The 12,804-nt window shown below is 31.1% G+C and overlaps 1 protein-coding gene across 1 annotated transcript; it reads right to left on the reverse strand.

Annotated features, from left to right (window-relative positions):
* Positions 1-2,374: 2,374 nt before the first annotated feature.
* Positions 2,375-5,743, reverse strand: LOC111712624 (cytochrome P450 306a1-like). Its single transcript, XM_023487298.1, has 5 exons — positions 5,726-5,743; positions 5,547-5,642; positions 3,859-3,932; positions 3,300-3,354; positions 2,375-2,446 (listed from the first exon to the last, which is right to left on the reverse strand). Exons 1-5 carry the CDS (start codon positions 5,741-5,743, stop codon positions 2,375-2,377), a joined length of 315 nt encoding a protein of 104 aa, XP_023343066.1.
* Positions 5,744-12,804: the final 7,061 nt, after the last annotated feature.

A 12,804-nucleotide genomic window follows, 5' to 3' on the forward strand; every position in this document is an offset into this window, starting at 1 on the left:
AAATTTTCATCTTTCTAAACATCCCAACGAATGATTTGACAGGTTCTTTGAAAGAAAAAATTCAAATTTTGTAGCCTATGTCACCCCACTCACGAGTTTCCACAAAAATTGTCCTTTTATATATCTCATTGAATTTAAGTTTAATTGTTAAGTGTTTCATTTTCAAAAATAATGATTTTTATAAATACAATAAATACTAGGTTTACAGCGAAATTAAAAAATCGTTTCGTGAAAATTTCGCGAAGAAATAATGCGAAAATTTCACAATAAAAATAATACGAAAATTTCGCGAAAAAATGCGAAAATTTTGCGAAAAAATGCGAAAATTGTTATTGGCTGGCTCATAATCACGGTTGAACGTATGTATTATGGACGGACAGACAAAAACTTTAAAAATAGTTAGTGAAATCAAATTCTCTTCATCAAACATTTAATTAAAGTAAAGGAAGAGAAAATATTTATATGACATAATAAAACTCTAAATGAAAGAGCAGAGAATTCCACAAGTTTTTTTAATTAATTGTTGCAGCTATAAAACTCATGGTTTTTACAAATTTTTGCATTTCGCATTTTCGTAAAACAATTTTTACGTATTTTTTTATTTTATTTATTTTTCAACGGTTCAGAACCCAAGCAATCCCTTCTCTTGGTTCTTAACTAAATTGGGTAAAGTTTGTTAATCATGGACAAAGCAAAGAACAACAGAAAAAATCTAAGGTGGGCGGCGAAATGAGCTTCTAGGGGGGGGAGGGAAAAATTTGAACTGTAAATTCAAAACAAATAGATCTTCTTGGATATCAGGCAGAAAAAAATCTTCATTTTATTACATGTTTTATTAGTATCTATTAGGGTTTCCAGCGAACGAAACGTTACGCAAAGAAAAATGAGAAAATTTTCAGACGCATTTCACAAACTTTTTCGCGAAATTTCGCTTTGTTTTCGCTTCATTTTATTTTGCGAAAAAAAAACAAAATTTCGCCAACCATAATAGAATTGTTTCTGTAGTTCCTTGCTTTGTCCAATCAACAAAATTTACCCAATTTAATTAAGAACCGGGGGAGGGGATTGCTTGGGTTCTCAACCCTTGAAAGCCGAAGATGTTAGTTACACGAGGAAAGAAATTCCAAATTTTTGGAAACAACATTTTGTAGTTATGAGCAACCATACACCTTTCCTTGGGTCTTGAGAGGTACCACAGACAAACAGAAAACAGACATACAAACATAGTATAAATATAATATACCTTATTCATAGCATTCCCAATACAATGTCCCAATATATCTGCTGGATCAATACTCCCTCCCTCAGCAGACAGTTTCTTCTCCAACATCTTGCAAACTTCAACTCCACATTTAGATCCCAAGTTCTGGTCCTGAACACGTTAAACTAATCACAAGTTCTGGTCTTGAACACGTTAAACTAATCCCAAGTTCTGGTCCTGAACACGTTAAACTAATCCCAAGGTCTGGTCCTGGTCTGGTTAAACTAATCCCAAGTTCTAGTCCTGAACACGTTAAACTAATCCCAAGTTCTGGTCCTGGTCTGGTTAAACTAAACTTAATTGCATGCGAGATTAAAATCTTAAATGTTTTAAATACTATTAAAAACCAGTGCATCCCAGTGCATATGAAGAAAGGGTCACCAAAAAAAATGTTCCAAATTATAGTTTTTTTTCTGATACATTAATTTAAAGTTTTACCTTGAGCAAAATCTTCAAAATATTTCCAGTCCACCGTCTGTAAATCCATCAATCAATAAATTTGAAATAAAAATATTTAATTAAAGGGACTGTAAGCGTAGTTTCAAGGGATCCATCATGCATAGATGGCATTGCCCGATTCAGATGGTACCCTTTATATACATAATTATCTATTTGATAATGTACAGTGCATTTTAATAAATAAAATTTAATAGTTAATATAAAATAATATTAAAACCTTGAATCCCTTGATCAAGTAGTTATTCATATCTTACGCAGTCCAAAACAATGAATTGCATCATCCTCCCATAGTCGTCCTTGTATATTTCGCAGTCCTAAACAATGAATAATATTGTCCTACATATCCCATAGATATTTCGCAGTCCTAAACAATGAATAATATTGTCCTACATATCCCATAGTCGTCCTTGTATATTTCGCAGTCCTAAACAATGAATAATATTGTCCTACATATCCCATAGTCGTCCTTGTATATTTCGCAGTCCTAAACAATGAATAATATTGTCCTACATATCCCATAGCCGTCCTTGTATATTAGGGCTATTTCACAAACAAGTATTAATCACCGATTTATTTGATAAATTGATTAATTGAATTATTGATAGATTGATTGATTGAATGCTTAATTGATCAATTATTTGATTGATTGATCAATTATTTGATTGATTGATTGACTATCCTCTGTTCCTGCCAGGTAGGACCCTCACTACAGATCAAACCATGCCCCTGCATTAAATAAGCTCATTAATTTCACTAGAAGGAGATAATTTATTTGGTTTAGTCCTATTTTAAATAAGCAGGAACAATATTAATTGATTATTCACTTCAAAACTCGTCTTTGACCTTAGAAAGAGCTTGCGGCATTCATTATATGTAATCTGATTTTTGCAGGATTTTTTTATGAAACAATAATAAAAAGCAGCCCTAACCCTGCCATTTAAAAAATATAGCCTCCATTTTATTTCTCTCAAAAATATCAAAGATATTGAATTTTGTTTTAATTTCAATTTATTATTTAAAACCATGAAAACATCTTCTTCTGAACTTTGCTATGTATTCTTTATGTGATCATTTTACCCTGCTATGTATTCTTTATGTAATCATTGTACTATGCTATGTAATCTTTATGTAATCATTGGACTGTGGTATGTATTCTTTATGTTAACATTGTATTATTTATGTAATCATTGTACTCTGCAGTGTATTCTTTATGGTAATCATTGTACTCTGCTATGTATTCTTAATGTAATCATTTTACTCTGCTATGTATTCTTTATGTACTATTTTTTCTTTGCTATGTATTCTTTATGTAATCATCGTATTGTGGTGTGTATTCTTTATGTTAACATTGTACTATGTAATTTATTATTTATGTAATCATTGTACTCTGCTATGTATTCTTAATGTAATCATTGTACTCTTCTATATATTCTTTGTGTCATAATTCTCTGCTATGTATTTTTTATGTACTTAGTGTACTCTGCTATATATTTTTAATGTAATCATTGTACTATGCTATGCATTCTTTGTGTTATAATTTTACTGTGCAGGTGTTATGTACTCTTTAACCTCTGCTGACCTGCATAATTCCATGCGTGAGATAAAGGGGTGCTCGTCCAGTAGCCTCTTCCTGACTGCATTATTGGACAAATATGAATTATACAGTCGTCCCGTTTAGATAAATACAATGATTACGACTTTCTATTTCAATTTATAACAAGCTTCAATACAGCATGGATACACATAAACATGTAAACAAAGAGAAGCTGTGAATTAACAGCCGTTCTTTTTTTACAATTAAACTTACAAATTAAAAAAAGATGGCTAAAAATCAAAACTTAGATAGAAAAAGTCTTCATTGTATTGATATAAATGCCGACCATTTATAGATAAGTATACACGGTACAACTTAAAATTCATTGGCATTTGTCTCATAAAAACTTTTCATTTAAACTAATATTATTCTTTATCTTACAAACATCCTAATGCACACTGTAAATACAAAATAGTGAACTGTAGTTTCTAAGAAAAAAGAGTTTATAAACTAAACTTTGTTTATTTATCCAAGAATCTGCAGTATGTTGTTTTGTACACCTAAATACATGGTAGTTCTGAAGTTCTTTTTTATAATTTTTTACCTGAAAACTTTTTTAAGAACATCGACATCAGAGATGACAACACAGGGCACAGAACCAAACTGTATTTTGAACACCTGCAGACAATTCAAATATTTTGAACACCTACTGACAATTCAAATATTTTGAACACCTACAGACAATTGAAATATTTTGAACACCTGCGGACAATTGAAATATTTTGAACACCTACTGACAATTCAAATATTTTGAACACCTACAGACAATTCAAATATTTTGAACACCTACTGACAATTCAAATATTTTGAACACATACAGACAATTCAAATATTTTAAACACCTTCAGATAATTCAAATATTTTGAACACCTACAGACAATTGAAATATTTTGAACATCTACAGACTATTGAAATATTTTGAACACCTACAGACAATTCGAAATTTTTTGAACATCTACCGCCAATACAAATATTTTGAACACCTAAAAACAATTCAAATATTTTGAACACCTACAAACAATTCAAATATTTTGAACACGTATAGACAGTTAACATATTTTGAATACCTACAGACAATTAAAATAGTTTAAACACCTACAGACAATTGAAATATTTTGAACACCTGCAGACAATTGAAATATTTTAAACACCTACAAATAATTCAAATATGTTAAACACGTACAGACTTAAAAGAGAATTAATTTTTAAACAGAAAATTATGGTTATCCTATGCTTTCTAATACAAACAAAGTTCTTAATGATACTGTTGTGAATTGGAATAATGTGAAGTCATCTAAAACTATTGTTACAGCCCCTTTAACCCTTTAAAGGCTAGGGGTCTGAATCTATGTAAAGGCTAGGGGGGGGCCGCCGACCCCCCCCCCCCCCCCCAAAAAAAATGCCCTAGAGTAAAGGTGTAAGGTTGCAATACATGTTCAAAGCCAAATTTTTCAAGGCCAGCTCATTGAAAAAAGTTAGACCGCGAACTTTACTAATTTTGGTCCTAGATATGTTTTTAAAAGATGTCAAAATAGGATCGGAAAATGTAAAAAATAAATGTCGTTAAATGAACTAAAAGATGTCAAAATAGGATCGGAAAATGTAAAAAATAAATGTCGTATCGTTAAATGAACTGCGGTCTGCAGAAATGTGCATGTCCCTTAAGAGAGGGCCAACTATAGAAAATACTGAATTATCAAAAAGAAAAATTATGGATATCTTGAACATAAAAAATGAAAAATTATGGATATTTTGAACATAAAAATGAACAATTAGGGATATTTTGAACATAAAAATGAAAAATTACGGATATTTTGAACATAAAAATGAAAAATTAGGGATATTTTGAACATAAAAATGAAAAATTAGGGATATTTTGAACATAAAAATGAAAAATTAGGGATATCTTGAACATAAAAATGAAAAATTATGGATATCTTGAACATAAAAATGAAAAATTATGGATATTTTGAATATAAAAATGAAAAATTAGGGATATCTTGAACATAAAAATGAAAAATTATGGATATTTTGAACATAAAAATGAAAAATTAGGGATATCTTGAATATAAAAATGAACAATTAGGGATATCTTGAACAAAGGATATCTTGAACATAAAATTGTAGTGTAAGAAGCATTATTTGTTGAAAGGTTCATACTTCCATCTGATGGGTCTAGATATTATATAGCTTACCCCTTTTTAAATCAGAAACTGTCCCTTTATTTCTCACCTTTCCGTAGAGGTTAGTCCAGGCATGAAGGGACAAATAGGGAGCTTCAGGGTTCAAGATATGTAGGTGCCCAATAATAGGCAATCCTAGTGGAAACTAATTTAAATATATAAAATATATGAATTGATCTACCTTCCTTTAAACCAGTATATAAACATCATGAAAACAAATATACTAACGAGCAGCAGTACGGTCATTCCTCCAACAATCTAGACATTAAAGGGACTGTAAACATTCCTTTAACAATCTAGACATTAAATAGACTGTAAACATTCCTTCAACAATCTATGCATTAAAAAGACTGTAAACATTCCTCCATCAATCTAGACATTAAAGAGACTGTAAACATTCCTCAAACAATCTAGACATTAAAGGGACTGTATACATTCCTTCAACAATCTAGGCATTAAAGAGACTGTAAACATTCCTCCATCAATCTAGACATTAAAGAGACTGTAAACATTCCTCCAACAATCTAGACATTAAAGGGACTGTAAACATTCCTTCAACAATATAGGCATTAAAGAGACTGTAAACATTCCTTCAACAATCTATGCATTGAAGAGACTGTAAACATTCCTCCAGAAATCTAGATATTAAGGAGACTGTAAACATTCCTTCAACAATCTAGACATTAAAGAGACTGTACACATTCCTTCGACAATCTAGGCATTAAAGAGACTGTAAACATTCCTTCGACAATCTAGGCATTAAAGAGACTGTAAATATTCCTCCAACAATCTAGGCATTAAAGGGACTGTAAACATTCCTTCAACAATCCAGGCATTAAAGAGACTGTAAACATTCCTTCGACAATCTAGGCATTAAAGAGACTGTAAACATTCCTCTAACAATCTAGGCATTAAAGGGACTGTAAACATTCCTTCAACAATCCAGGCATTAAAGAGACTGTAAACATTCCTTCAACAATCTATGCATTAAAGAGACTGTAAACATTCCTCCAGAAATCTAGATATTAAGGAGACTGTAAACATTCCTTCAACAATCTAGACATTAAAGAAACTGTAAACATTCCTCCAACAATCTAGACATTAAAAGGACTGTAAACATTCCTCCAACAATCTAGACATTAAAGGGACTGTAAACATTCCTCCAACAATCTAGACGTTAAAGGGACTGTAAACATTCCTCCAAAAATCTAGGCATTAAAGGGACTGTAAACGTAATTTAAAGTGACTTTATATTCAAATATAAATGGTAATGCCTGATTCCCAAATGTACCCTTTAAAGTATGTAAATTTTTGTTTTTCTAAAAATGACTTGCGCATTCTAGCTGGAGGAAAGGACTTGCGCATTCTAGCGGGAGGAAAGGACTTGCGTATTCTAGCTGGAGGAAAGGACTTGCGCATTCTAGCTGCAGGATAGGACTTGCGCATTCTAGCTGCAGAAAAGGACTTGCGCATTCTAGCTGGAGGAAAGGACTTGCGCATTCTAGCTGGAGGAAAGGGCTTGCTCATTCTAGCTGCAGGAAAGGACTTGCGCATTCTAACTGCAGGAAAGGACTTGCGCATTCTAACTGCAGGAAAGGGCTTGCGTATTCTAGCTGCAGGAAAGAACTTGCGTATTAGCTGCAGGAAAGGACTTGAGTATTCTAGCTGGAGGAAAGGACTTGCGCATTCTAACTGCAGGAAAGGACTTGCGTATTCTAGCTGCAGGAAAGGACTTGCGTATTCTAGCTGCAGGAAAGGACTTGCGTATTTTAGCTGGAGGAAAGAATATCAGATTATATATCCCAGATTACTGATCATAAAAAAAACTCAAGGATACTATTGGGAATCTGAAATTGCAATCTTTGCTTTTAAGATCTTTCTTTAAATTCAGAATTTCTAATCCATATATAAATATATACGAAAATCGATGTCCTAGAACTTTTATTTAAACAATTAAGTCTGTGAAACTAAACAGTCTAACTTTGAAATTTGAAATTTAAACCATCAGAATGCAAAGATTTAGGGATTTTAAAATGTGAACTTACAATAACTATTATTTTTTATTTGATTGAGTTATGAATGAAAAAGTTTAAGATCTTAAATAAATGTCAAATTTGTTTTGAATTGACGATTCTCAGTTTATTTATGAGGTTAAAACGATTCAAACTATTATGACATTTTTTGACTGGGTTGACTTTAAAACGCCGCCAGGATTTTCCCTTGTTTTAATCTTGTTGTTTTTCATAAATATAGAATGTTGGATGTATATTACTTTAAGTTAAGCACAAAATAAAAAATACGTCTAGCATACGTCATGGAATTTTCGGCGAAACAACAAATTTTTGCGAAAAATGCTGAATTTTCGCAAAACGCTTATTCTTTTAGATATAGACAATTGCTAGAGACATTTTAACATTCAAAACATGGAAGAAAAAAAGATAAAAATCATTCAAATAAAACCAAGCATTGCAGCTGCATTGATCGGACGAATTATAAAAAATAAAAGTTGTGCGTGAAGTAGAATAAAATGCTGATTTATAATCCCATTTCATACGCGGCCTTTATAATTAAAAAAAGATAATATGAGAAAAACCTTTTTTTGGTTACTCCGGCCTTCAATATACCTCTGAAGTATATTGATGTATCTAGGCAAAGGAATATACACCTACAATTTACCTCTGAAGTATATTGATGTATCTAGGTAAAAGAAAATACTCCTACAATATACCTCTGAAGTATATTGATTTATCTATGTAAAGGAATATACTCCTACAATATACCTCTGAAGTATATTGATGTATCTATGTAAAAGAATATACAATATACCTCTGAAGTATATTGATGTATCTATGTAGAATATACTCCTACAATATACCTCTGAAGTATATTGATGTATCTATGTAAAAGAATATACTCCTACAATATACCTCTGAAGTATAGAAGTAAAGAAATATACACCTACAATATACCTCTGAAGTATATTGATGTATCTATGTAAAGGAATATACTCCTTCAATATACCTCTGAAGTATATTTATGTATCTATGTAAAGAAATATACTCCTTCAATATACCTCTGAAGTATATTGATGTATCTAGGTAAAAGAATATACTCCTTCAATATACCTCTGAAGTATATTGATGTATCTAGGTAAAGGAATATACAATATACCTCTGAAGTATATTGATGTATCTATTTAAAGGAATATACTCCTACAATATACCTCTGAAGTATATTGATGTATCTAGGTAAAGGAATATACTCCTACAATATACCTCTGAAGTATAGAAGTAAAGGAATATACTCCTACAATATACCTCTGAAGTATATTGATGTATCTATGTAAAAGAATATACTCTTACAATATGCCTCTGAAGTATTTTGATGTATCTATGTAAAAGAATACACTCCTTCAATATACCTCTGAAGTATATTGATGTATCTATGTAAAAGAATATACTCCGACTGAATATATAATTCAACAATTGAACAATCGCCGCTATCGGATCTTGGCCGGGATATCAGACTATCTGTCAATCGAGCTATCTATCTATCTTTATATCTATCTATCAATTTTTATATATATATTAGCTTGGGAACCCAGCGCTGCCAAGATTACTAAAAGTTACTCCCGTCGTTTACCCGCACTTGAGCAGGCAGAAAGACAGCCAGAAAAACAGAGATTACAGCTTTATATGTATCTATGTCTCAACATGTATCTATAAATCTATAAGTCTATCTATTTATCTATCTACCGATCTATCTATATATCTATATATCTAACTATCTTTATATCTATCTATTTCTCTATCTATCTCTAATATCTATATATCTATCTTTCTATTACCTAGCTATCCATCTTTGTATCTATCTATCTAACTATCTATATATCTATCTATTTCTCCATCTATCTCTAATATCTATATATCTATCTTTATAGTTACCTATTTATCCTTCTTTGTATGTATCTATNATCTATCTATCTATCTATCTATCTTTAAATTTACATAAATATATATATATATTTTCATATATCTATCTATCTATCTATCTATCTATCTATCTATCTATCTATCTATCTATCTATCTATCTATCTATCTTTCTGTCCCTGGTTAAGTTGTTCATAAATTCTTGAATAAATGTTGAAATATTTCCTTAAATATTAAGATTCTAATCAATATTTGTACTCTTCTTCAAGTCATATTGGCTGAAGATTCGGTCCAGGAAATATGATGATTAAAAAATTGATAGTTGTAGATTTTTTTATGATATACTAGCTTGGGAACCCAGCCCTGCCTAGATTCTAAAAGTTACTCCACCGTTTACCCGCACTTGAACGATTTTACCAGGAAAATAAATTATTGCTAGTCGACCCACTTAACTTAGAATCTCAAAACCAAGCTAAGAACATTCCCGTTGGTCCCCCGAGTTCACCAATCAAAATTTGAGGCAAATCGGTCCAGAGGTTCCGAGTTATTATCGGAAAAGCAAACAAACAAACACCCAAACAACTTTATATATATATAGATATAAAAACTAACTATTGTTTTATTGTTTTCGACTATATATATTTATTCTATGTTTATATGTTACAAGCTGTAGGGCCCGGCGTTACCCGTGAAAAAGAAAAAAACAAATTTAATAAAAAATCGATTTTTTAAGCCTAAAAAATCCATGAGCGTTTACCAAAAAAAATCAGCCCATTCAGTCCAGCCGTTTGGCCGGCCAGGTGAACACTGAACATATATATTAATGTCTTGTTTTATTATATTATATTATTATATTATTATATTATTATATTATTATATTATTATATTATTATATTATTGTTTTATTATAATTCAATCCTTGTTGATTTTAAACTGTACTAAAATTGTGTACAAATAAATAAATTAATTAATTAATTAATTACTGAAAGGGTATTGCACAGCTACAGCATGATTTTAAGTAAAGGAATTGACTCTTTGTCACAAACTCTGATTTTCTAATACCTATATCTTTGCAATCCAATCTCGTAAACGTTAGATATTTCAAACTATGGATTCTGCTAGATCAAATAGCCTAAGTTTGAAATATCAAGGGTTTCCACCATTAGGTTGCCAAAATATAAGGATTAGAAAATTTAAGTTTGTGGCAAAAACTCAATTCCTTAGTCAAAATATGTGTAAGCTGTGGGAAGGAGATGAGGCCTAGATAAAATATAATAGATAGCTTATGTCGTCTTCAGCATACCGAAGGGTTTCAGCTTAATTTGAAAATAACAATTTAGCGATGGTACAGGGTGTCCCAATAAACATTGGAATACAATGATGACTTCTATATCGTCTTTGTTTCGTGTAGCATTACAACGTTAAAACAACTTTAAAAGTATCTCAGTTAAAATAATTAACATCCAAACCTACTAGTCTTGTGAATGTGGTCTACGATTTTTGCATCATTCAAATTGACGAGGTTTAAGAAAAATCTGCCCAGATTCCCAAATATTAAATTGTTTAGATATTAAATATTATTTAATTTGTAAAGATATAAAGAAGGCAGTCTACATTTTGAAGAGCTCAGAAGACATACAATCATTGTATGATACACTTTATGTAATTTTATCAACTATCAAAATTAAAGTCGTCTCCCTATTCCCATGTTTATCGGGACACCCAGTACTAGCGAGCTGACATAAAACGTTTTAAGAATAGCGGCAAGTATCTTTGTTCCTAATTTTTTCAATGCATTAAAGTTTTGGAATTTTTTTGTAAACTTTGTTGAATTGAATGTGAACTAATAGCAAAGAAAATAGAATATATATTAGAGGGGAATTTACTAGAAAAAAGTGTAAAACAGCCATTTTGTTCTACTGTTTCCATACTGCAGGTGTACTTCACATATTTGTGCGTTATAACCTTTTGGGCCCTGGAACATCATTTTATAGAAAACCTAAAATTAATATTAAAAAAAATTATGAAATAGGCTGGTTTCATAATTGACCAATGATCATTTCACATAGACTCTATGCCTTTCACTTTACAAACGATGATTTTCCGTTATAACTATAAATCAAATGATGTTTTTTATTCACCTAATTCAATTATAAAGTTTATTTAACAGCTTTAAAAAAATCGAAATTGAAATGGATAGTCTAGGGAACATACCATGTATTAAAGTACTCTACTGCATAAAATTTGTCAACATTTACATGATTTGTACACTTTGAACTCCCTTTCAGGCTGAAAGGGGATGACAAAATTCATACCGAGGGATTTTCTAAATTCCACTCTAATATATATTCTATTCTCTTTGACTAATAGTCTAATTATATGTAAACAATATTGTGTGTTCCCAAAGACCGTTTAAATTGTTTGAGTATATACTGCAGGCAGATGAGATAAAAAATGAACTGTAAAAAAATATTCCCGAAAATCAAATAGATTATCAAGTGCAATAGGTGGCAACAGAGAAATGGACTAATTTACATGACGTCACACAAGTGTCGTAAAGCGAAATTTTCTCACGTTAGTTGACATGTTTTTTGTGGATTAAGTGAAAAAGTTTAACAACAGAAAATAAGGAACACATAAAATTGCATAATTTTACTGTAAGATGAGCGCTTTATTCTAAAATTATCGCTATTATCAACAATTTCGTCGGACAAATAAACTGAGTTGATACTTGTGACGTAAGAATATAGCTGTACTGAGAGACGAGAGTGTACAAATTCTACGTTGCCATATATTGCACTATAATTTATTTGCCCAAAATGAGGAAAATTTCTTATAAAAACCGCTAAAATTTGTTGAAAAATGTTTGTGCTACAGAACTTTATCTGGGAATTATTTATAATTTAAATACTGAAATATTTCAGATATAAAAAATCATGGCATTTCATTAGGTTGAAGTCACGTTGAACTTGTAGTATTCTACCCACAAGCTCATATACATAGTTTGTATACAATAACCTGTACCATCTCAGGGGTTATAGTATACAGAGGGCACAGACTACACAGACTGCTTATCTCTTTTTACAGGGTGGGCTATGTAGGCCCAATTTGACCCAGCACGTTTTTACGATAGGTTTTTAGAGTGCCATCTCACGGCCACTTGTTGAACATAATACCCATTCAGGGTTTAAGTTTTACAACTTTTAATGAAATACTCCAATTTTAAACATGAAACATAACATTTATGAATTCAGTCTTTTTTTGAAGATTTTGTGTTTCGTATCCAAAGGATCCCTAAATACCCCTGAAGTGAATGCAGATGTTTGCTGATTGGTTGTGTACAGTAATGTACACAATAGAACATATTGTGGAAAATA

Source organism: Eurytemora carolleeae, unplaced genomic scaffold, assembly GCF_000591075.1.
Source record: "Eurytemora carolleeae unplaced genomic scaffold, Eaff_2.0 scaffold586, whole genome shotgun sequence".
Lineage (NCBI taxonomy): Eukaryota > Metazoa > Arthropoda > Copepoda > Calanoida > Temoridae > Eurytemora > Eurytemora carolleeae.